This window comes from Narcine bancroftii, chromosome 2 (assembly GCF_036971445.1).
Source record: "Narcine bancroftii isolate sNarBan1 chromosome 2, sNarBan1.hap1, whole genome shotgun sequence".
Lineage (NCBI taxonomy): Eukaryota > Metazoa > Chordata > Chondrichthyes > Torpediniformes > Narcinidae > Narcine > Narcine bancroftii.
In genome coordinates this window covers 80795316-80821884 of record NC_091470.1, presented here as the reverse complement: position 1 = coordinate 80821884, position 26569 = coordinate 80795316, and the positions used below count along the sequence as shown (strand labels likewise).

Genomic DNA, 26569 nt, shown 5'->3' with positions numbered 1-26569 from the left:
ATTTAAGAATGTTCTTGACGATTCCCATAAAATACATTAAAGATAAACAAAGGGGCGAGAAGTTGCAGAAGGGAAAATGTAAGAGTATACACGCTGAGAAATCATGAGAAAACAAATTATTATCTGTGAGGAGCGAGGTAACAAAATGTTGCTGAACAAAGGGTGTTAGTGGGTGTGTCTTAGTACATGCAGCAAGAAAAAGACGGCATGTGGGTAGAACAAGTAATTAGGAAGACGCGTAATTTTGGCCTTGATTACAGAGGTATGAAATGTCAAATTCTGGGTATTGTGATGCCACTTAAAAGGGAGTGGGTGATTTGCCACCCGGAATTGTGCAGTACTCTTGGGTTGACAAGAACGGGGGGCAATCATATTAAAACTGAGAAAATTCGACACCAAAATAGTAGGCGGAGCGATGAAAGGGTCTCTGGATCTAGGGGACATTGTTTCATAAAATATATTGTCGGCTTCAGAGAGGGGGAAGAATTTCTTCTCTCAGAGTGCCGTGAATCTACGGAGTTCTCTCGCGTCAGTGAGCCATGGCACTGGGGATAGACGAACATGTCAACTGTGTGAGGAACAAGAAAACGAGGAGAGCACGGAAAGTTGAGCTGAGGCCAGAAAGCCAGGACTATTGTTGATGGATTTTGCGGTACGGGCCGACAAATTTGCTCTTTCTCCTATTTATTTTGTTATTATGTAACCGCTCCCATCGTTTTGCTTCGATAAATGTGAGGCGGGGGTGAGGGGGGGGGGGTGGGGGGGGGGGAGGGGGGGATATTCCAAACGTCGCCGACTGGAGCACGTTGACACTTGATTGGAATGTACAGAGACGAAGAGGAAGCGCATGAGGGAGAAGAACGCGACAGCGCTTTTGCTGCCAATTTTGGATGGTCCGGATTTACACGAAGTTATATTCCACCATGCCCTGCACACACAGAATGACATTATTTTTATTTGATTTCTTGATGTTTTTTTCTTATTGATATATGGTAATGGTTAAAAAAAAAACCCGTGAAATACCCCCAAGCTCCATCACTACGTCTAAACCTCAATGACCCAGTTCTAATTTTGATCAGAGTGTGGTTGCAGACCCTGCTCGCATCGGTCAGCATGTCGCCCTTGATAGCCCAGTCCCACAATCGGACATTCAACAATTATTTTCTGATTTATCAACAAAATAACATTTAATTTAAAAAAAAAACAGACATAGAGCACGGTAACAGACCACTTCGGCCCACGAGCCCGTGCCGTCCAATTAGCACCTAATTGACCTACACCCCCGGTATGTTTTGAACGGTGGGAGGAAGCCGGAACCCCCGGGGAATACCCACCCAGTCACGGGGAGAGCAGCGCGGGATTTGACCCCTATCGTGATCGCTGGCGCTGTAAAAGTGTTGCGCTATCCGCTACGCCAACCGTGTCGCCCTGGGGTTCTCCTTGCCAAAGATCCGGTGGTCCAAGTCGGCCATCGTCTTTTCAACAAGCTCCAGGACCTCATGATACATGTAAGATAGCTGGCCTCACCACCAGAAATGGTTAGACAGATGCGGGTGTAAAAAGCGAGAAGGTTCTTAGTATGAGTCTTCTGTGTGTGTGTGTGTGTGTGTGTGTGGTGGGGTGGGGGGGGGGGACTCCATAGGGGTACAAACGGACATCATGAAATGTGGCGAATTCATACACACTTAGATTGACGACCAGAAAGTTTAAAAAAAAAGGAAATGCTCTAAAAAAATGTACATTCTCCGGGTTGTTTCTCGGGATGCTTTGGCAGTGCACTCTTCTAACTTCTCCTAACTTTACAGAACTGGACATGGAATATGAACGGCATGGGCCTCTTGTTGATGGTTCTTTCATTTCTGCGATCCATTGGCTCTGCCTACAAAGCTTTTGGTCCCATTATTTCAGAAAAGGTATTTGACATCGAAGGCACTCCAAATGAGTTGTAACCAAGCTAATTCCTAAGTTGCCTTAACATTGCATTGTTCTAATTTCAGTAAATGCACCCTATCTAATTCCAGTACTTTCCCCGCCCCCTTCAGAATGGTTTCTACCTGGAACTATTTGAAATGGGCTCGTGATTAGGAAGGAATATTTATGCTTTCGGCCGCCCGTGTTTGAGTCTGAATGTTCTTCTCTTCTGCACTCCAGGTCCCATCTTGGAGAAGAAGAAAAAAAGCATCACAGGAGGTTCCACTGTTAGGATTTGAAAATTATCCAGGACCTCGAAAGAGCACCGTTTTTTGCAAAAAGCAGATACCTGAGAGTAAGAAGTGAGTCAAATAAAATAATTAAATTGAACTTGATCATTGCGAGAGTTTATTGTCATTTACATAAGTACAGATGTAATTACATTCCTTTTTGCTTAAATTTGTTTTAGGGTTTATCCTAGCTTGATACTTTTTTTAAAAAAAAATCGTTAGTTTCATTGACTCAAACCTCGTTTTAAAGTTGGATAACAGCCAAATTAATGGTACAATTCTAAACTCATTGGGACCAACTGGGAATTAATGTGCAAATTTTCAATGATCATGTCATTTGCTGCAATGAATTGTATCTGGTTCTGCTTATTAAAGCTGGTTATAAACTTCTTGTCGTCTCAAGAGTTACTGATGAATTTCCCCACCTAGAAACCGTTCCTATAAAAGGACAGTTTACATGGCCAAGTTTGGCAACTATCTTTATCTTTGATGAAAGTAAAATGTAAATATCTTGCCCGTAAAGATGCCTTCAAGATTGGTTCATTTCGACCGTGTGTCTTAGAAGAGGAAAGTGATGTGTGTTTAGTGACATTCCAACAATGAGAGTCTAGCTTTCTACATCTCCTCCAGAGCCCATGATACTTCAAAGCGGATAAAACAAGACATAAAACGCTAAGTGGAGAGCCGCTCTGTCTTGCAACAATCGCTGGATCTAATGGAGTTCTGAAACATATCCGAGAGCCTCACGCCGAGATAGTGCGATTCGAATTTCAATCGGGTGCAACGATGATTAACAGACGATTCCCATCTCGGCTACTGTTACACACAAGACGAGCAGAGCCATTGGGATGAGACATTCCTCGCATGGTGCGAACTCACAGCTAGAGAGCAGTTTCTGGTAGTTCATAAACCACAATTCGTGCCAGGATAAGCCAGGCCACAAGTACGATTAGGTTAGCAGTTATTTCAAGCAACGGTTGCAGAACAACCTACGTTGTTTTAACTTTGGAGTTGCTTCTGTCCCCCCAGTTATACTTGGACGAAGAGTCCACTCCAGACTAAGGAAATTTCGTTTTGGAAAAAAAATGTCGCACTTATTGCAGTTAAAACGAAGGAAGGTGATGATTTCTTTGGTCAACATCTCTACTCCCTTGATGTCTCCGTCCTTTCACGGAAATGGTTTTGCGGCCGCCCTTTTCCAGTTCAACGGAAACCCGATGTGGAGAATTTCGCCCCAAACCACCCACAGCCGAAACATTCCAAAGACTGGACTTAAACACGGGTTGACGATGTGGACGTTCTCTGGATATATTCAAATCAGTTAGCACCTCTTTCTTAAAATAAGACGCAGGCAAATAAACCAGCAAACTGGAGAAGCTCATTCTTCAGTTTTGATTATAATTTTTTTGGTGGTGTTATATATATATATATATATATATATATAATATTATATATATATATAATTATATATATATGTATATATACACACACATATATAATCATATATATATAATTATATATATAATTATATATATATATATATATAATTATATAATTAAATTGAAGACTATATTTAACGGGGTTTTTCTATTAAACTCAAAAAAATTGAAAAAGAAAACGAATAATAGTGGAAATTGAATTTAATTAACGCAAGTTTTAAAAAAATCGTAATCCATTGACGATCTGGTGGGAAGGATGAATTTACATAAAACATTACCTGGAGCTTCGCCATTCATGGCTGACCTGGCCAGGACTCTACTTGCCTTTCCGCCATAACTCTTAATTCGCCCACCATGCAACGGTGTCTTAAACATATTTAAGAAAGCAGCCTCTACTGCTTCCTTGGGAGAGAATTCCATAGATTCACTTCTCTCTGGCAAAGGTTGTTCCTCCCCATCTATCCCCGAATCTTGACGCTGTGTTCCACCTACACGTGGAAACTGCCTCCATCTATCCCTTTCTTAAAATTGTAAGTTTCTACAAGATTCTCTCTTCCGAATTCCACTAAATACGCTCTAACTTCTATGTTCTTGTACAGCGCCAGGCGACACCATCTACCCACTCACCTCTGGAATAAACCCGGTGAATTTATTCTGCACCATCCCCAAAGCCCCAGTTACCTTTTCTCAAATAAGGAGACGAGAACTGCACACGGTACATTATTTGACCTGCTGAGTTTCTCCAGCATTGTGTTTTATGGGACATATTACTCCAGATGCGGCCTCTCCTTTACCCGGTACACTTGCAGCAGAACTTTCCTGATCTTAAATTGATTATCTCTATGTAATAGATCTTGATCATTGAAATCGTTCATCAGATAATCATTGCAGAAGATGGTCGGAGTAATGAACTTAAGGAACTCAGCAAATTCTCGACCATTCCTTTTCTCCCACTGATGCTGCTTGACCCGCTGAGTTCCTCCAGCAGATTGTGTTTAGCTTCAGACTCCAGCGTCTGCAGTCTCCTGTGCGTCTCAAGTGAACAAGGGGACCTTTGGCGGAGATGACATATTCAAGGCTTCTGAACGGCCTCGACGACGTGCATGTCCTCCTTCTCGATCCTGTGTTTAAAAATTACAGACATTATGTAGCACACTACACATGTGCCTTTTTTAAATTTTACAAACCATGGAATTCGTGTTCCCCATTATTTAAAAAAAAATTATTTATTTAAAAGATCATTAAGAAAAAGTAGTATACAATCCAATAAGAACAATTTTGTATAAATATATATATAAAAGAAAATACAAACAAAAAAAAACCCTCCCACCCCATCAGCCATCTCTCTTAAGGAGAGCCTAGAATATAAACAAAAAAAGCTAAAAATATTTAATAAATCAAAGTACATCCAAATGCATATATTCTAAATAAGGTAGCCACTTATTAACAAAAAAAAAGAATAATTATCATGCAGATTAGATGTAATTTTTTCCATAATAATACAAGCTTTTAATTCATTATCCCAATGTATTATACTAATTGCTATATGATCTTTCCATGTATTAGCTACACATTTTTGTGCCACAGACATCACTAATCATACAAATGCAATTTGAAACTTATCCAATCCCCTTAAAGGAACCATGTAGCCCATTAGAAAAATAGATGGGTCTAATGGTAACTTAATATTGTATAATTTTTCCAAAACTAACCTAATTTCTTCCCAAAATGGTTGTACTTTAACACAGGACCAAACAGCATGTAAAAAAGTTCCAGTACATAAACCACATCTAAAACAAGAATCCAAATTACTAAAACCATATTTTTTCCAATTTCTCCAGAGTTAAATATAACTGATGTAAAAAATTATAATTAATCATTCCATATTGTACATTCATCAATTTTGTTACATTATCATAACACATATTCGCCCAATGATTTTCCGGGAAAATAAAAGTTAAATCATTTTCCCATTTAAGCTTAGACTTCTCCCAGTCCAGTTTATCCATACTATTTTGTAAAACTTGATACATAACTGAAATCCTTTTTTGGTATAGAGGAAATCATAACATTGTGTTATCTCTTTACTATAGATATCTTTTACCAAAGCTCTAAGTTGGTAATAAACAGAGAATTTTCAGAGATATCAAATAATTCCCTCAATTGATTAAAAGAAAGAAGTTGTCCTTCCTCAAAACAATTCTGCAATATCTTTATACCCTTAGAATCCCAACTTATTAAATGATTATTAAACAATGAAAAAGGAATAAGCTGATTATTATATAATGGGGTTAAAATTGATTATTTACCTTTTGATCATAGAACCTTATTTCTTCTAGTCCATACCTTTTTTTTTTAATTTTTTATTTTTCACACCATAAATCACATTAGCCATGATATACACTATTTCTTTTTCACACATATACAGTGACTTTTTCTCCCCCCCCCTCCCTCCTCCCAAGCCACCCCCTCACCACCCCCCTCATCCATTTTAGGTATACAATCTAGGTTGCATTAAGCCAGTCAGACAATGTTGTCATTCAACAAAAATACACCAGAAATTCTACTGAGTCCATTCTTTTCTTTCCTTCTCCTTCCATCAACTTAGGTAATGTTTGTCCCCGGTAGGTTATCGCTATTGTATTTAATGTAAGGCTCCCATACTTGTTCGAATATTTCAATATTATTTCTTAACCTATATGTTATTTTTTCTAATGGAATACATTTATTCATTTAAATTTAGTAGTTTCTTCCTTTTAATTTGGTTATGTATTCCATTAATATTTAAAGTCATATAGTTCAGCGTAGCCATTTTATATTTTGTTTATCTTCTCTTTCCATTTTTCCATCATTACCTTTCCTCCTTTTCCATTTCTGTTTTCTTATTTTCAACTCTTTATAAGACAACATTCCTACAACATCCAACATTTTCCTTATTCTCCTATTTCTATCTTCTTTATCCCCAATCTCCCCTTCCCCTCCTGAGTTGTCCTTTATCCCTTGTCGGACAACCACATCTCCCCTCTCCATTTGGATTTGCAAATCCACTCGCAAGCGTCAACTGATTTTACAGTGACCGCTATTTCCCCCCACCCAGCCCCCCCAGAAAAGATTTCACTTTTCATATGTCACAAAGGTCACTCTTTTAATTCCCTCCTTATTCTCTCTATTCCATTACCTTCCCTTATTAATTCTTGTCTATACTATCTATATTTTCCTCTAAGTACAGATACATTCACGTATGCACATTGTCTCTATTCACTCTTATACCTCTTTACCCGCATACATATCAATCGTGATCATTTTTACTCTCATTACCCGTCTTCATCCCTCAGTCTATTTTTGTCTTTACCCACATACATATCAATCATGATCATTTTTACTCTCATTACCCGTCTTCATCCCTCAGTCTATTTTTGTCTTTACCCACATACATATCAATCATGATCATTTTTACTCTCATTACCCGTCTTCATCCCTCAGTCTATTTTTGTAATTGTTCTGCAAATTTTCGTGCTTCTTCTGGATCCGAGAATAGTCTGTTTTGTTGTCCTGGAATAAATATTTTCAATACCGCTGGATGCTTTAGTATAAATTTATACCCTTTCTTCCATAAAATCGCCTTTGCTGTATTGAACTCTTTTCTCTTCTTTAGGAGTTCAAAACTTATATCTGGATAAATGAAGATTTTTTGCCCTTTATACTCCAGTGGTTTGTTGCCCTCTCTTACTTTTTCCATTGTCTTCTCCAGTACCTTTTCTCTTGTAGTATATCTTAGGAATTTTACTACAATAGATCTTGGTTTTTGTTGTGGTTGTGGTTTAGAGGCCAATACTCTATGTGCCCTTTCTATTTCCATTTCTTGCTGTAGTTCTGGACATCCTAGGGTCTTAGGGATCCACTCTTTTATAAACTCCCTCATATTCTTGCCTTCTTCATCTTCCTTAAGGCCCACTATCTTTATGTTATTTCTTCTGTTATGGTTTTCCATTGTATCTATTTTTTGAGCTAGTAGTTCTTGTGTCTCTTTAGTTTTTTTATTAGATTCCTCCAATTTCTTTTTTAAGTCTTCTACCTCCATTTCTGCTGCTACTGCCCGCTCTTCCATCTTGTCCATTTTCTTTCCCATTTCTGTTAAGGTCATCTCCATTTTATTCATTTTCTCTTCTGTGTTGTTTATTCTTTTTCTTAAATCATTAAATTCCTGTGTTTGCCATTCTTTAAATGACTCCATGTATTCTTTAATAAGAGAAAGTACCTCTTTTATCTTGCCTTTCTTTTCTTCTTCTATTTCACTGTACTCTTCCTCTTCCTCTTCTTCTTCCTCTGGGTTGGCCATCTGTTGTTTCTTTGTTGCCCTTTCCTTCTCTTCTTTCTTGTTTCTATTGTCTTCTGTGGTCTCCTCTTGCTGCAGGTGTTCTGCAGCTGTCGTTGCCGGCTGTGGAGATTGACTCCCCAGCTGGTCCCCCCTCCCGTCGGTGTGAATTTTTTCATGCGCATCGCGCATGCGCGAAGAGTCGCGCATGCGCGATTGCGCACTTTTACTCGGCTCAGCGAGCCATTTTTGTAGTCCATTATTTACCGACCTGAGGGAGCGGGTTTCTCTCTCCGCAGCGGGCCTCTTCGAACAGGTAAGGCCTTCACCTTTTTCCTCCATTGTCTTCTCTTCCTCTCTTCTTACCGTTGCTTTCGATTTTTCTTTTTTTGTCGCCATCTTCTTTCCACCTTTATACTCACTTTTCTGTAACTTTTATTTCTGTGCCTTTGTGTTTTCCTTTGTTTTTCCCGACTTTTCTGGAGAGGGCTGGAGTTCACTGTCCGGCCACTACTCCATCACGTGACTCCTCCTAGTCCATACCTTTAACAAATGTTTTAATACTGGCATATTATTATCTCGCAACAAATTCATATTCCATTGAAATATAAATTGATGCACCTCCACTTCAGAAATACAAGCAATTTCCACCTTCACCCAACTTGGAGGTGGTCCAAGTCCATCAATCTACTAATAAATTTCAACTGAGCTGCTTCATAAAAATTTTGAAAATGAGGTAACTGAAGTCCACCTAATGCATATTTCCATGTAGGTTTATACAATGCTACCCGTGATAACTTACCTTTCCATAAGAATCACCTGACAACTTTATTTAAATCCTGAAAAAAAAAACCTTTAAAAGGGAACATGGTATCGACTGAAATAATGATTGGATTCAAGGAAAAATGTTCACCTTAATACAATTTACTCAACCAATTAAAGTTAATGGAAGGTCTTTCCATTTAATTAAATCTGCTTTATTCTTTTTAATAAAGAAACATAATTTAACTTATATAATGATTGATAATCAGCATTTACAGTTATTCCTAAATATTTAATTTTATTGGACCATTTCAATTTTGTAATATTTTTATACTCTTAATAATCACCCTCTCCAACTGGCAAAATTTCACTCTTATCCCAATTAACTTTATATCCAGATAATTTTCAAAATTGTAATAAACATTCCTGCAAATGTAACAATGACTGTTTTGGTTCTGTCAAGTATATCAAAACATCATCTGCAAATAGATTAATCTTATATTCCTCATCAAGAACTCTCATCCCTCTTATCTTTTCATTCTGTCTCATTGTTTGAGCTAATGGTTCAATAGCCAATGCAAACAAGTCTGGTGACAATGGACACCCTTGCTGGGTCGAACGTGTCAATTTGAATGGTAAGGAAACTTGACCATTTGTCACCACCCTAGCAATTGGGTTTGTATATAAAGCTTTAACCCAACCAATAAAAAAGGACCAAATTTAAACTTCTCTAACACCTGAAATAAAAAAAATCCCATTCAACCCTATCAAAGGTTTCTTCCGCATCTAGCATTGGGTGGTTGGGCTTCTTTCGATATGCATTGACCAAAGTTACCAATCGAAGAATATTATCTGACACAATCCTATTCTTAATAAAACCTGTTTGATCAATATGTATCAACTTAGGTAAATACTTTGCAAGCCAGTTTGCTAACATTTTTGCTATAATTTTATATTCTACATTCAATAAAGAAATAGGTCTATACAAATACACTTTCAATGGATCTCTATCTTTTTTTGGAATTACAGTAATTAATGCACTTGAACAAGATTCCAGTAGCACCTGTTCTTCAGTTATTTGTTGTAATACACCCCCAAACACAGAAGATAAGTCTTCATAATTTTTTTATAAAATTCCAGAGAATCCATCATCCCCTGGTGACTTTCCATTTGGCATCTCCTGTATAGCCTCCTTAATCTCAAGATCTGTAAACGGAGATTCCAATTCCATAACATCTTCCTCCCCTAATACCAGTAACATTAATTTAGATAAATAAGATTCAATAGAACCATTATCCTGTTTCCCCTCAGAAGTATATAATTTTTGATAAAATGAATAAAACTGGTCATTAATTTCCTGAGGTTTATAGGTAACTATTGAATTCTTTTTAACAGCATTAATAGTCCATGAAACCTGTTCCATTTTAAATTACCATGCAAGTAACTTATGTGCCTTCTCACCCAATTCATAGTAACATTGCTTAGATCAATTAATTAAATGCTCAAATTGATAAGTTTGCAATGTATTATAATGTAATTTCAAGTTTGCCAGAGCCACTTTTTAAAATCTTCTGTCACATCTTTCTGAAATTCCTTCTCAAACTCAACAATTTGTTTCTCCAACTCTAAACTCTCTGCCATATATTGTTTCTTAACTCTTGTAATATAACTAATGATCTGCCCTCTTAAATAAGCTTTCAGTGCATACAAAACGACTATCTACAGAATTAACATTCTCAGCCAAAAACAAAGTGATCTGTTCTTTAACAAAAGTAACAAACTCCATTTTTTTCAGTAACATTGTGTTAAACCTCCATCTATACGATGAACATACCACTTCTGAACTTACACAAGAAAAAATCAATAAAGAATGATCCGATATAACTCTACTTTTAGACTCAGCCTGTAGTACTCTACCCTGTAAATGTGCCGATACCAAAAAAAATCTATTCTGGAAAATGAATCATGCTGAGATGAATAAAAAGAAAAATCTTTCTCTGTAGGATTAACTCTTCTCCAAATATCCACCAAATTTAAATCTTTCATCAAATCCCCAATTTTTATTGCCATCTTTGATTTCCTTATACTTTTTGGAGATCTATCCAATAAAGGGTCCAAAACACAGTTAAAATCTACCCCAACTAAGATATTTGCATTAGCCTGATTTAACAACAAAAAAATTCTAAAATAAAACATTCATCATTTATATTAGGTGCATAAACATTAAGTGAAGTCCTTCTGACTTTCCACCATTTACCATGTTCATGGCTGATTTTTTTTTTAGCTCGGTAATACTACCCCGCAACTGCTTTTAAACTTATACATAGGAGAAAGATGCTGAATTTACCCTGGGAATGCAGCTTACCTTGATGGAAGCTGCTAATTAACAATCATGATAGCAGTCAACCCAGTCCCAGGACAAAGCCACATGAGCTGCTGATCAGGAACAACTTCTTTGGCATCTAAACACAACATGGAGCCAAAGAAAAACAAGAATTACTGACCTCTGCCTCCACCCCTACCCCCTACCCCAACACACACACACACACACACACACACACACACACACACACACACACACACACACACGTGAATAAATACACATACAGGCATAAACACCACACACAATCAGACACACAGACACATGTGAATAAATACACATACAGACATAAACAACACACACAATCAGACACACACATACACACACACATGTGAATAAATACACATGCAGGCATAAACACCACACACAATCAGACACACAGGTGAATAAATACACATACAGGCATAAACACCACACACAATCAGACACACAGACACATGTGAATAAATACACATACAGGCATAAACAGCACACACAATCACACACACACACACGTGAATAAATACACATACAGGCATAAACACCATACACAATCAGACACACAGACAGACACATACACACGAATAAATACAGACACAGGCACATATTCTTCTTTCTTCTTTGGCTTGACTTCGCACGGTTGCAAGGGAAAATTGGTTGGTTGGGGTTGGGTGTTGGGTTTTTCCACTTTTGTCCTTTGACAGTGACATATACATAGTCACTGTCACACTGTCCCAGAATCACAGTGCGGCTTTCGCGCAAACAGAGGAACCACTGACATGGTCTTTGCCCTCAGACAGCTCCAAGAAAAGTGCAGAGAACAAAACAAAGGACTCTACATCACCTTTGTTGACCTCACCAAAGCCTTCGACACCGTGAGCAGGAAAGGGCTTTGGCAAATACTAGAGCGCATCGGATGTCCCCCAAAGTTCCTCAACATGATTATCCAACTGCACGAAAACCAACAAGGTCGGGTCAGATACAGCAATGAGCTCTCTGAACCCTTCTCCATTAACAATGGCGTGAAGCAAGGCTGTGTTCTCGCACCAACCCTCTTTTCAATCTTCTTCAGCATGATGCTGAACCAAGCCATGAAAGACCCCAACAATGAAGACGCTGTTTACATCCGGTACCGCACGGATGGCAGTCTCTTCAATCTGAGGCGCCTGCAAGCTCACACCAAGACACAAGAGAAACTTGTCCGTGAACTACTCTTTGCAGATGATGCCGCTTTAGTTGCCCATTCAGAGCCAGCTCTTCAGCGCTTGACGTCCTGCTTTGCGGAAACTGCCAAAATGTTTGGCCTGGAAGTCAGCCTGAAGAAAACTGAGGTCCTCCATCAGCCAGCTCCCCACCATGACTACCAGCCCCCCCACATCTCCATCGGGCACACAAAACTCAAAACGGTCAACCAGTTTACCTATCTCGGCTGCACCATTTCATCAGATGCAAGGATCGACAATGAGATAGACAACAGACTCGCCAAGGCAAATAGCGCCTTTGGAAGACTACACAAAAGAGTCTGGAAAAACAACCAACTGAAAAACCTCACAAAGATAAGCGTATACAGAGCCGTTGTCATACCCACACTCCTGTTCGACTCCGAATCATGGGTCCTCTACCGGCACCACCTACGGCTCCTAGAACGCTTCCACCAGCGTTGTCTCCGCTCCATCCTCAACATCCATTGGAGCGCTTACACCCCTAACGTCGAAGTACTCGAGATGGCAGAGGTCGACAGCATCGAGTCCATGCTGCTGAAGATCCAGCTGCGCTGGATGGGTCACGTCTCCAGAATGGAGGACCATCGCCTTCCCAAGATCATGTTATATGGCGAGCTCTCCACTGGCCACCGTGACAGAGGTGCACCAAAGAAAAGGTACAAGGACTGCCTAAAGAAATCTCTTGGTGCCTGCCACATTGACCACCGCCAGTGGGCTGATAACGCCTCAAACCGTGCATCTTGGCGCCTCACAGTTTGGCGGGCAGCAACCTCCTTTGAAGAAGACCGCAGAGCCCACCTCACTGACAAAAGGCAAAGGAGGAAAAACCCAACACCCAACCCCAACCAACCAATTTTCCCCTGCAGCCGCTGCAACCGTGTCTGCCTGTCCCGCATCGGACCTGTCAGCCACAAACGAGCCTGCAGCTGACGTGGACTTTTTACCCCCTCCATAAATCTTCGTCCGCGAAGCCAAGCCAAAGAAAAAGATACATAGGGATAAACATCACAAACACCTCCAAAAGCAAAGGCTAATAATATTCCATTGGCGACTTGGACGATGTTTTGGCCTGCCCACTAGTTTTGAATCATGGATGGAATACAAGTTAACCGTCTACCCTCCTTCTTCAATTGATAGATCTTTGAAGAGGAGGGAAATGAAAAAGTGAGCGGAGCAGACGTTTAAGCGGAGCCGAGTCCGATTACCGCCTTTGAATGGCGGGTCACTTTCGACGTCCAGATGGCCCATTCCTGCTCCTATTATGTTCACACTAGCTTGACAAGATCCCATTTAGAGAAATGTACCAGGACACTCAAAACATGAGTTTAATTGAGTCGGACTTTTGTTGTTCCCGGGCCTTCTTGAACTGACATCAAACGGCTGAGCAATATTTCATGGTCTGTAATGATTCTGTGAACATGGCCAAGGCGCATTCGATCTGGCCAAGTCTCAAAGAACTGAATGCTGAATTGTATTTCTAGAATCAGTAATTTGATGTGAAATTCCCAACAGTTTCCTGTTTATTTCGCATCCATTTGGGGATACCGTCCAAGTTCGGATATTTCGCCCTTTTAATAGCATAAGAAAGTTTGCTTTTTAAAACTGATATGTTCGGAAGCTCTGAATATGGAGACAGGGTCTTGTTTAGACCCGCGAAGAATAATTTTAAGTGATAATTATGTTTCGTTCTCTCCGGACCGTTCAAATGGGAAATAATAGTCCCCATTAACGTCTCTCCTTTTCAATCTGCACACTTTGTCCAAAGCAAAAAGAAAGGAAAGCTGTTAACCTTGAAAACCGAACCGAAGAAGACAATGGCAAGCCTTCCTGATGACATGGTTTATAAATATCGCCGAGTTCAGGGGTTCAATCACAGCCGACTCACTGAACGATTGCCACAAAAAGAGGCAGCTATTTCGGTGCCCATGTTCAAAGCATCGTCGGGCGCAACACTAACATTTCTCCACACTGTCTGCTGCGGTCGGCGGACTTTGAGAGGGGGTAGCTCAGATTCCCTCTTAACTGTTGGTCTCGGACGATGCAGATATGGACATCGTTCAGTTCCAAATTACTTTTCCAGCGTGTACAGAGATGACAGATGTTATTCACTGGTTTATGCTTACAGTTAGTTAATTTCTCGAGTGCTCAGTAGCCCAGGACAGGGATTTCCTGATTGCGATAATCTGATCATTTGCCTTCCATCTGTCGGGACGCAAGAATATCAGAATATAGCCTTATTCCCGTGGCTAACGATGGGAGGTTTACTAATAAAATCTTAGTCCTTCTCTTTCATCCAGAATTAGCGGCTCCCATGTTCAGGGTCAACTTTTTATTCCTTGTGCAGAGAGGCTCTCTTTCCCGAAGGGGCTGCGCCTGCTTCTTTCATGGGAATCACAGAGGACTGTAATTATCACGGACCATGCTCTTTCCCGAAATCTCCAGCAATTCTACGCTGCATCAGCGAAAGCATTGCCTTTAACCTGATACTAGAGTGCAAATAGCGGTCTCATTTCATTATTAGTTAATCGCGAGGCGCGTGAATTAAGAACCGGAGCTGATTATCCTTCTGGCAGAACTTGTCATTTTACTGTTTTCGTTCCACGTTATTTATAATGAACTGGCAAGAGTACTGGCGATAACTTGTCGCCAGATCTGCATGAGTTCAATTAAACGGTTTGGACTAAATAGATTAATGACCAAACGAAAATAGCACAGGCTGTTATTTAGCTCAGTCGCATTAACAGGTGCACGAAAAACAGCGGAGGACTTAAAGTCGCTCAGCAGAAGCGGGCAACGAGGAGCAGATCAGCAGGACGTTGAATAGATGCAGTACTGTATCATTTACCTGGGAAATCTTTACAAAAGCCAAAGTTTTTCTAGATTAACAAAGACCAGCACCGCTTGATTCTGGAGGAGATCAAGTAGACTTCACTTGATTTAACTTCGCCAGTTGCAATATGAGGTAAGCGAGCCAACGAGACGCACCAAGCTTTTCTTCGTACTCAACATCGCCAAGCCATTGGCAGCTGCTCAGGGTTTAAGGTTGGGCTGTGTTTTCTTTAGAGATAGAACGCTTCGCGTGTGCGACATTCTTTAACGTGCTATTGTATTAACCAATTAGGTTGAATTAAGAAAAAGAAAACGCGAAGCGGGGAGATAAAATGTAACCTTTGAGCCCTTTTGTCTCCTCGCCTTTTAGACTGCAATATCGGGAAAAATCGCTGAAAAAATTAACATAATTACTGCCCGTGTGGTCGTTCACACTAGTCAAGTATCCGAGTGCAACAGTCCCGGTGGTTGGACGTGTAGTCGAGGGGATGACTGTCAATGAACTTTTCCGGTACGATTTACACTGCAGGCTTCGTCCAAAAGGTTGTAGGGGTCCTGCTGGATAAATCGTGATGCAGGAATTGACTCCAAATCCCTGCACATTCCGTTTTAGACTGCCCGTGTAGCGGCAAAATTCCTTGATGGTGCCGTTATATGTGTGCAGTCCAAAAACACATTGGTCATCCATATCAATTCCTCACCCCATCCCGTTGCCGACATGTCTGTCCATGGTCTCATGCACTGCCTAACTGAGACCACACGCAAATTGGAGGAACAACACCTCATCTTCCGACTGGGCAACCTCCATCCAGATAGCATTAATATCGACACGCTGGGTTTAGTTACCCCCCCCCCCATCACCCGCCCTCACCCCTTCTTTCCCCTTTGTCTCCTCTCCTTTCCCTGACTCCTTTTGCACAGCCATGATAAATTCTACCGAGTCCATTATGAATCACATCCGAAGGGGAGGAACCCAGAACTGAGGTCCACCACAAAACATTGCCTGTTCCTGGAGTGGTTTACCAATCCTCTGGCGTGGCCTGGATCTAGAGCCCCCTTGGCTGGGCTGAGATCCTGCCCCCTTGGCTGGGCTGAGATCCTGCCCCCTTGGCTGGGCTGAGATCCTGCCCCCTTGGCTGGGCTGAGATCCTGCCCCCTTCTCCCATCCCACTCCACACCTCTGACAAGAATAATCTGACTTTTGGAAACAAATAATGGAAAATATCCCAATATCTTCAATTGTTAATTTACCAATTGCGCTCCAACATCGGTCTCTGCTGCGCAAGGAGTTGGGTCTGATGAAGAGAAGGATGAAGTGTCCTCTTCATATCAGACAAACTGAAATATCTTTGCATGTTGACGGAGGAGGCTCCGGTGTGATACCTCAAGTTAAATCGGTGTCGTTTGCCCCACAAAAACAGCCATTAATCTAACCAAGAACAGTGACGCAGGCAGCAAATTTCCACTTGCTGAGTGGCCCTTTAACTCTGATCTCAAACTGAGCACAACCTTTTGGTTCAAAACACACCTGTGCTATTCACTGGAATATTGCTAGCCATGCTGTCAAAAATATTTACCCACTGCCGCAGTAAAAATCCGCTTTATTAGACAAGAATGTTATAACTGTCACATGGGAAGAGAGATTTTAAACCTTTTCATAACCTATGATTTTGCTCCTTATCTCAGTGATTCAAAGGGACACAGTGATATTGGCTCTGCTGCAATAAGCATCAGGTAAGATGTTCATCCTCCTCTCACCCTCTACCACATCACATTACCCATCCCATTACCTCTTAGGACCGCCCACCCCCCGCCCCCCCCCCACATTCCATCTCATCACAACACATGTTACTACCCCTACTCCCGAATCCTAATACACCTATCCCATCACTCTACATCTTGCCCTGCAAGTCCATCCCCATGCTCAATAACCCCTCCTCTGATCATGAACACCCCAGCTTCCTGCTCCACTTTCAGATGAACATTCCTCTTCATTAATTCTTCACTCTTGAGAAAATTCAACCAGATGGACCCCTCATCTCTGAGCTCCAGGAAGAATTGAAACCTGAGCTTGGAATTATCTCAAACATTTGAGTCCAAGCAATTAAAGCTCCTCATTGCCATTTCAGATGAACAGATGGTGCATTGATCTTTCCAATTCTGCTTCAGTTGGCATCAGGGAGGGATTAGATAAGTGTGCATATATTCAGAGAATGGCCCTTTGTCTGTATTAATGATATAAAACAATTGGTTTATTGCACACAGTTGTCTGTGTCCTAGGCTATTAAAGAACACTGCAGGAGTGAAATGTTTGAGACACGCCCATATAAAGTGTGGATGGCGTTCAGACACTAATAGATCATCTTTGTGCATGTTGGAAAATTAACTTGGCACAGTATCAGCTGGAATATCATTTTGACAATTTTTTTAGAGAAGAAGCATCAATGTCTCTTTTGCTTTAATGACTAGGCAAATTAACACATTAGATAATATTTTGTGAACTTAAAAATCCATGGAGTTTGAATCCAAGATGGTGGCACCCATGCTTGACACCCCATCTTTGAGAGTTGTGGGCTCCAAAGAAGCAGTGGACTGGCTTGGGGCATCAGAGTGAGAGAACACCACTATCCCGCTGAGAAAGAAAAGCTTGGGAGAGGACCCCACAGAGTAGGAAAGCCTTGGAATGGAATGGGCTCCAATGTGGAGCTTGGCAGCCAAAAGCCTTGCACCAGGCTGTGGGCTGCTGGTGGCCACCTTCTGGGAACTAGGTATCAGGGCTGGAATTCATGATGATTCTGAAGAGCCTAAGGACCTGACGACTTCCTCATCTCTCTGGGAGTTTGCAACCCGGGACCAAGGAAATGTGACTTGAACTCTGATGTACTACTAGACTGGAAAGGAGGATGTGTGGCCATGGGGGTTAAGGAGGCACAAAAGGCAGTGACATTGGAGGATGTGGTGGGATCCATGGACACTCTGTCTCTGTAGGGATGCTCTATCTTGCTTGACATGAATGCTGGACTATTGGCACCTCTTGTGTGCCTTTATAGAGCAAACAAAGGGAATTTTTTGTGTATGACAAGAATGGTAACTTGATTCTTCACATTCCAAATTAGATAGCAGTTACAGCTCTGGGAAATTTGTAGCAATTTATTGAATAACAATCCAATAACAATTTAAAATTTGGTACTTCAACTTGTAATAATGTCAAGTACCTTGTGCTTGGTTTTTAGTTACAGAATCAAAACAATCTAGAAAATACTTTTAATTTTTTAAGGGAATACAGATCAGCAAAATTTCACAGTCAATGGGTAAAAATAGAAGCCATTTGTGTCTATGAATATGTCCGGCACCTGTTGAGTGTAGCTATGGCCTATTTTGTCAGTTGCCTTTAGCTTGTCACTTCATATATTATTCTGTGGCAGAATCACATTTTTGCCTATCCCCCATATATCATTTCCTAAAGCCTTCCAGCTGCAGTATTTTAGATAAATCTTTCTGTTTGGCAGAATGAGAAGGTTACACAGCAGCACCCTAGTTGCGCTGCAGCCCTGCAGCTCCATGTTTGAACGTGACCCTGGGCTGACTGTGTGGCATTTGGATATTCACCCCATGACTGTGTGAGTTTCCCATGGGTACACCAACTTTTCCCCTCATCCTGCAGATATGCTGCTAATTTAGGATTGTTCAGTCCTTGTATACTTCCACCACCCAGGAGGATTAACGGCAATAGAGGGGAAGCCACATTTTCTAAGGAAGGAGGACATCTTGCATGTCCTGGAATGGAAAACTTCACCTTGGGAGCAGATATGGCAGAATCAGAGGAATTGAGAGAAGGGAATAGAATCCTTACAGTGGAGGGGATTGGAAGGGTATGGTCAAGGTAACTGTTGAAGTCAGTAAGGTAGATTAATAAGATTTATATGGATAGTTTAAGACCTTAAGGCTCTTTGTTTCTTCCTGAATTAAAAAAACACAAACCAGTCCTCCTCCAGCATTACTTATTCTGCATCTCCTTCTGCTGATCCTACTTTCTCCAAGTCAAAGGTGTAGCAATTGGTCCTCGTGAATGCCAGCAATGCTTATCTTTTCACGGGCTATGTGGAGCAATCCATGATGCAAGCCAACACAGGCGAGCATCCTCAGCTCATTTTCAACTATATTGATGACTACATTGGCGATGCCTCCTCAACCATGATGAGCTCATCAACTTTGCTGTCAACATTAACCTTGCCCTCAAATTCACTTGGCCCTACTCTGGTAATTCTCTCCTTTTTATCAATCTCAATTTCAGGAGATGAACTATCTACAGACATATTTTATGAATCTACTGACTCCCACAGTTACCAGACACCGGTTTGCTTCAGAAATCCTTTTAAATTTAACAATTCCATGATTACCGACTTTCGATATCGCAAAGAAATAAATGTTGATACCTGTTTAAAATAAATAAAATTGGGTTAGGGTTAGGGGGTTAGGGGCTAGGGGTCTAGGGGCTAGGGGTCTAGGGGCTAGGGTCTAGGGGCTAGGGGGCAAGGGGTTAGGGGGCAAGGGGTTATGGGGCAAGGGGTTAGGGGGCAAGGGGTTAGGGGGCAAGGGGTGAGGGGCAAGGGGTGAGGGGGGAAGGGGTGAGGGGGAAGGGGTTAGGGGGGAAGGGGTTAGGGGGGCAAGGGGTTAGGGGGGCAAGGGGTTAGGGGGGCAAGGGGTTAGGGGGGCTAGGGGCTGGGGGGCTAGGGGCTGGGGGGCTAGGGGCTGGGGGGCTAGGGGCTGGGGGGCTAGGGGCTGGGGGATAGGGGCTGGGGGGCTAGGGGCTGGGGGGCTAGGGGCTGGGGGGCTAGGGGCTGGGGGGCTAGGGGCTGGGGGGCTAGGGGCTGGGGGGCTAGGGGCTGGGGGGCTAGGGGCTGGGGGGCTAGGGGCTGGGGGGCTAGGGGCTGGGGGGCTAGGGGCTGGGGGGCTAGGGGCTGGGGGGCTAGGGGCTGGGGGGGCTAGGGGCTGGGGGGGCTAGGGCTGGGGGGGCTAGGGGCTGGGGGGCTAGGGGCTGGGGGGCTAGGGGCTGGGGGGCTAGGGGCTGGGGGCTAGGGGCTGGGGGGCTAGGGGCTGGGGGGCTAGGGACTGGGGGGGCTAGGGGCTGGGGGCTAGGGGCTGGGGGGCTAGGGGCTGGGGGGCTAGGGGCTGGGGGGCTAGGGGCTGGGGGGCTAGGGGCTGGGGGGCTAGGGGCTGGGGGGCTAGGGGCTGGGGGGCTAGGGGCTGGGGGGCTAGGGGCTGGGGGGCTAGGGGCTGGGGGGCTAGGGGCTGGGGGGCTAGGGGCTGGGGGGCTAGGGGCTGGGGGGCTAGGGGCTGGGGGGCTAGGGGCTGGGGGGCTAGGGGCTGGGGGGCTAGGGGCTGGGGGGCTAGGGGCTGGGGGGCTAGGGGCTGGGGGGCTAGGGGCTGGGGGGCTAGGGGCAGGGGGGCTAGGGGCTGGGGGGCTAGGGGCTGGGGGGCTAGGGGCTGGGGGGCTAGGGGCTGGGGGGCTAGGGGCTGGGGGGCTGGGGGGCTGGGGGGCGGGGGGCTGGGGGGCTGGGGGGCTGGGGGCTGGGGGGCTGGGGGGCGGGGGGCTGGGGGGCGGGGGGCTGGGGGGCGGGGGCTGGGGGGCGGGGGGCTGGGGGGCGGGGGGCTGGGGGGCGGGGGGCTGGGGGGCGGGGGGCTGGGGGCTGGGGGCTGGGGGCTGGGGGGCTGGGGGGCTGGGGGCTGGGGGGCTGGGGGCTGGGGGGCTGGGGGGCTAGGGGCTGGGGGGCTAGGGGCTGGGGGGCTAGGGGCTGGGGGGCTGGGGGGCTAGGGGCTGGGGGGCTAGGGGCTGGGGGGCTAGGGGCTGGGGGGCTAGGGGCTGGGGGGCTAGGGGCTGGGGGGCTAGGGGCTGGGGGGCTAGGGGCTGGGGGGCTAGGGGCTGGGGGGCTAGGGGCTTAGGGGCTGGGGGGCTAGGGGCTGGGGGGCTAGGGGCTGGGGGGCTAGGGGCTGGGGGGCTAGGGGCTGGGGGGCTAGGGGCTGGGGGGCTAGGGGCTGGGGGGCGGGGGGCTGGGGGGCGGGGGGCTGGGGGGCTGGGGGGCTGGGGGGCGGGGGGCGGGGGGCTGGGGGGCTGGGGGGCTGGGGGCTGGGGGGCTGGGGGCTGGGGGGCTGGGGGGCTGGGGGCTGGGGGGCTGGGGGCTGGGGGGCTGGGGGCTGGGGGGCTGGGGGCTGGGGGCTGGGGGGCTGGGGGCTGGGGGGCTGGGGGCTGGGGGGCTGGGGGGCTGGGGGCTGGGGGGCGGGGGGCGGGGGGCGGGGGGCTGGGGGCTGGGGGCTGGGGGGCTGGGGGCTGGGGCTGGGGGGCTGGGGGCTGGGGGCTGGGGGGCTGGGGGCTGGGGGCTGGGGGCTGGGGGCTGGGGGGCTGGGGGCTGGGGGGCTGGGGGCTGGGGGGCTGGGGGCTGGGGGGCTGGGGGCTGGGGGGCTGGGGGGCTGGGGGGCTGGGGGCTGGGGGGCTGGGGGCTGGGGGCTGGGGGGCTGGGGGGCTGGGGGGCTGGGGGGCTAGGGGCTGGGGGGCTAGGGGCTGGGGGGCTGGGGGGCTGGGGGGCTAGCGCCTGGGGGGCTAGGGGCTGGGGGGCTAGGGGCTGGGGGGCTAGGGGCTGGGGGGCTAGGGGCTGGGGGGCTGGGGGCTGGGGGGCTGGGGGCTGGGGGGCTGGGGGCTGGGGGGCTGGGGGGCTGGGGGGCTGGGGCTGGGGGGCTGGGGGGCTGGGGGCTGGGGGGCGGGGGGCGGGGGGCTGGGGGGCTGGGGGGCGGGGGGCGGGGGGCTGGGGGGCTGGGGGCTGGGGGGCTGGGGGGCTGGGGGCTGGGGGGCTGGGGGGCTGGGGGCTGGGGGCTGGGGGGCTGGGGGCTGGGGGCTGGGGGGCTGGGGGCTGGGGGGCTGGGGGCTGGGGGGCTGGGGGCTGGGGGGCTGGGGGCTGGGGGGCTGGGGGCTGGGGGCTGGGGGGCTGGGGGGCTGGGGGGCTGGGGGCTGGGGGGCTGGGGGGCTGGGGGCTGGGGGGCTGGGGGGCTGGGGGCTGGGGGGCTGGGGGGCTAGGTTTCTACCCTGTCTTCTGTAAGCATTCTATTCCTTTCTCTCAATTCCTTTCTCTCAATTCCTCCATCTCTGCCACATCTACTTCCAGGTTGAGGTTTTCCATTCCAGGATATCCAAGATGTTCTTCTTCTACTCTACTGTCATTAACTCAGCCTTCACCTACATCTCCTCTATCTCCCACATATCTGCCCTGGCTCCTGTCTTTCTGACATAACAATGATAGGGTTCCCTTTATTCTCATCTTTCACTCCACCAGCCGTTGCTTCCAACATATCATTCTCTGCAATTTCCATTACCTACAATGTGATCCCACCACAGGCACATCTTCCTATCCCTTTCCACATTGGTCATTTTCTGCATGACTCCTTTATACACTCATCCCTTCCCACAAATCTCATCCTTGTACTTACCCCTTTGACTGTAGGTAATGCCATACTTGCATCTACACCTCCTTCCTCATACCATTTAGGGTCCCAAACAGTCCTTTATGTGAGGTAACGCTTCACCTCCAAATCTGTAGTGGTTATTTATTGCATGCTGTGCTCCTAATGTTGCCTTTTGTACATCAGGGAGACTGGATGCTAATTGGGCAACAGCAAATACCTCCCAGCGGCCAGCCACTTGAATTCCACATCCAATTCCCACACTAACATGTCTGTCCTTGACCTCATGTACTGCCAGGCTGAGGCCACATGTAAATTGGAGGAACATCGCCTTATATTCTATTTTGGCGGTCTCCAGCCAGATGGAATAATTATCAACTTATAATTTCCAGTAACCCCCTCCCCATATCTCCAGATCTCCCCATTCCCCCTCACTTTCCCTCATCCCTCTGTCTCCTTTCCTTACCTTCTTCTTACCCTGTCTGTCACCCACATCTTCCTTTCTCCATCTCCCCACTCCCTTCCCTTCCTTCCTCCTATTACAGCATCTTTTGCAGCTCTCTTCCCTCCCCATCTCCTACCATATCATTTCCTTCCCACCAGCATTCACCTATCACACATCAGCCCTTCCCCTCTCCCTTCCACCATCTTATCCAGGTCTTCGCTCAATCCTTGGCATTCCAGATGAAGGGCTCAGGCCTGAAATGTTGACTGCCTATTCTTTTCCATGGATGCTGCGTGACCTGCTGAGTTTCTCCAGCACTTTGTGCATTGTTCCAGTATTCTGGCATCTGCCAGACTCCTTGTTCACCTCCATTATGCTGCTAGTTTAACTGGCCAACAGCAAAAGAATAAAAGTAGAGGTGATGGATACGAGTACAAGTTGTAAGGGGGTAGGGAAAAAAAGGAGAAATGGGATTGGTTTGCTGGGATCTGGTATGGAACTGGTCAGTTGAGTTCTCTCTTTCTCACTGTAAGTGAGTAAAGGTACATCGGCCACAACATAACTTGATACAGATCGCATTCTAGCCAAGTCACATTGGTGCCCAATATATTTATAGACTCTAACATGCCCATGAGCACTGTGCCACACCTGTGGTGATTAGCACTTTGCTGTGAGTTGTACAAATTTCTCCATTGATTGTCACTGTGAATCCTCCTCTTGTTCCTATCACAAACAATCAATATCACTTCAAATTGAATAGGGCCTAGATTCTACCATGCCTTTTGTGTATCCATGCCTCAGTAGAGAGAACTCTTTTCAGGAACCAAAAAATGCCCACCAAGACCTTGTCCTGAGTCATGAACAATAAAACTAACCTAAATGTAGCTGTATTGCAGGTGAGATAGTTGCTTTGAGGTTCTTGTGAACAGTTGCTTCCAACCATATTCATATCATCTTAATCCCTTCAAAGCAATGAATTTAAGATGAAAATTGGAGACAAAAACTTTTCAAGCATTTGAAAAAGGGAGGAAATGGGCAAAGAAGAATAAACACCATCCCTGACAGCAAAAATAAAATGAGCATGAAATTTTAAAAGAATCTGGTTTGTATTCTTCTCAGTGTGTCAGGAGGAGCTAGATTCATAGGTTCATTTAATTTGAAAGCCCATTCAAATCATAAAGATTATTGTGAAAATGAAAACTTTGAAAGTATTATTTGAATATAGCTATTGGACAGCAGACTTTTGCATGAATGATTCATGCAGAGAAAACCTGTCCTAAAAGGATTAACCAGACATATACAATATATTGTGTTGTGACTGCCAACCTTGCCAGGTTCTTGAACTGCATGCAATTCACTTGACTTGCGTGAGTTCAAAGTTATTAAATGCATATTTCACGATCTTCAAAAATAAACCTCTCACATCGCATCACAAACTGGCATGGACAATCCATTAGCTTCAATAGCAAATATACTGGCCCAAAGCATATAAATTTCCTGTTGCAAAACAACCGGCCATATTCAAGACCAGCATTTGGGGCTGGGACTCTTGTATTGCATGCTTCAAGGGAAGAATCTGCTAAAGTCTCCACTAAAGAATAATAAAGTATGTCGAAGGATCATGGTCTTAATAGTTGAGTTGTAAAATGCAGAATAGCAGTCAGTGCAGTCATGTGTAGTACAAGCTGCAGGTTCTGCAGATATTTGTATGGAATCCTAATCGCAGTTTGGTTATTGGGCACAGACATACTTAAGAGTGTGTTAGAGTTTGCACTGCCTAAGTTTCATGCTGAAACTTTCATCCATCTGTTGTCCATTTGCCTCTTTTGGAATTTCCCATTCTCTACCAGGAGGCTCTCAACTTACCCTCAGACACCAAGCCCCTGGAACTCACTCTTCAGAATAATCCACCCCTCAAACCCTCCTCTCCGATTTTCCTCAACCCTCTCTCCTCCAGGATCTTCTCATTTTCTCGGATGAACCTTGAAGAACCTTTTGACTCTTGCAAATGCCTCTGTTCTTTGCTCTGTGTTTATTCTCCTGCCTTTCTCCTGTTTAGAGTAAAATCCAGCCAAATGACCACCTAGTCTTTCCTTGGACACTCTGATTGTAGTTTTGATTCCTTGTGCTGTCGCAAAGTTTGCTTTGATAACAGGACTCTGAATCTTTGGATTCTTAGCCCTGCCCTTTGTGGTCTGTGATTCCTCTCTTGCTGCTATCTGTTCAATCTTTGCCTCTCTTGAACCCTTCCTTCATTTTGAAATAAAGCATCCAGTTTTTGATTGCACATAGATCATTAAAGATGCACAGTCAATAAAGAAGTTCTGGAGGAACAGATATGTTGCATTATAAGAGCAATTATCTACAAATCAAAAAATGCTTTGCCATATCTGTCTGTTGTATTATTGCAATGGCCTTGAAAAAATTCAGAACAAAATGTTAGAAACATGCAACATTTGAATTAGAGTTCAGGATCTATCCATGCAATGCTATAATGGACTGGATGAATATTTCAAAAGCAAGAACAATTATTTTTCTATGTAAACATTTTGTTCTAGGTGAGAGTTCTTGAATTCCTTCTCTTTCAACCAGACAGGCTCGGATAGGTGAAACCTCAAATGATTCAGACCAAGAAAAGACATCTGGTCAGGATGACCAGCAAAGAACAACCAAAAATCAGGGAAGTCTCAGGGTAATTTTTGGGAAGATGACAAGATACCAGCATCAGGGGAATACTAGTATCCCTTACCCCATGATTGACTGGCCACTTCTGAAGCACCTCCGAACAGAAAAACAGTTCAAATTCTGCGGACACTCTCTAAACATTGGTCAACACTACGACATCAATTTGGGGTTCTCTGCTTCTATCTGGAAAGCCGTAAGTCAGTCCATGGATTGGACAAAGGAAAAGTGATTCTGTCATGCTTAAGATGTTGATGAGAAGCTTTGCTGAGTTTTTAAAAAAAGATACTGATGCTCCATTATTTTAAAGGTTTTATGGTGTAAAGTTGGGATCTGGAGTCTTCCTAGTCTGTTTATATTGGGGACAAGATGGTACTAATATCCTGCCCTGTTTGTTGTTTATATTCAAGTGACTAGCAAATGAATTAGACTACAACCAACTCATTCTCTTCAAGACGCAGAAAACAACTAGTTTACCCAGCCCCTTGAATATGATCCATTATTTGTGAGATTTTAGCTCTTCATTTAACGCCACAAATTAATAGAATAAGACATCTCAATCTTGAAAATTTTCAGTTGATCCAGTAAGTATTCCCTTTGGGGCAAGAATTTTAGAGTGCCATTATTCTTTGTGGGGAAAATGCTTTCTGAAATAATTCTTAATTGAATTGACCAGAGGATTATACTCCTTCCTGTTTGCATGTTATTATGTCCATTATCCATTGAACAAGACACTTCATTGATCTCCTTTTCATTGGTCTTCAGTTTAGTAGGATACTAGTCCTAGTGCAATTGATTGCAGACCAAAAATAGAACCCATGATCTTTTTATCAATTGTGTAAGTAGTTCATATCTTCAAGTA

The 26569-nt window shown here is 44.7% G+C and overlaps 1 protein-coding gene across 3 annotated transcripts in view; it reads left to right on the top strand.

Moving 5' to 3' along the window:
• The first annotated feature begins 344 nt into the window (after positions 1-344).
• LOC138753807 (EEF1A lysine methyltransferase 3-like) overlaps positions 345-26569 on the top strand; it is a 36061-nt gene continuing 9836 nt past the window's right edge. The window contains exons 1-5 of one of the 3 annotated variants that reach the window (XM_069917233.1): positions 345-652; positions 1806-1913; positions 2152-2273; positions 16815-16862; positions 25618-25903. In XM_069917233.1, coding sequence (XP_069773334.1) covers positions 641-652; positions 1806-1913; positions 2152-2273; positions 16815-16862; positions 25618-25903 — 576 coding nt within the window. In that variant the 5' untranslated portion in view covers positions 345-640. Of the gene's footprint in view, positions 653-1805; positions 1914-2151; positions 2274-15020; positions 15262-15498; positions 15640-16814; positions 16863-25617; positions 25904-26569 lie in introns of those variants that run through there. The other 2 variants (XM_069917234.1, XM_069917235.1) reach the window with 2 other exon arrangements.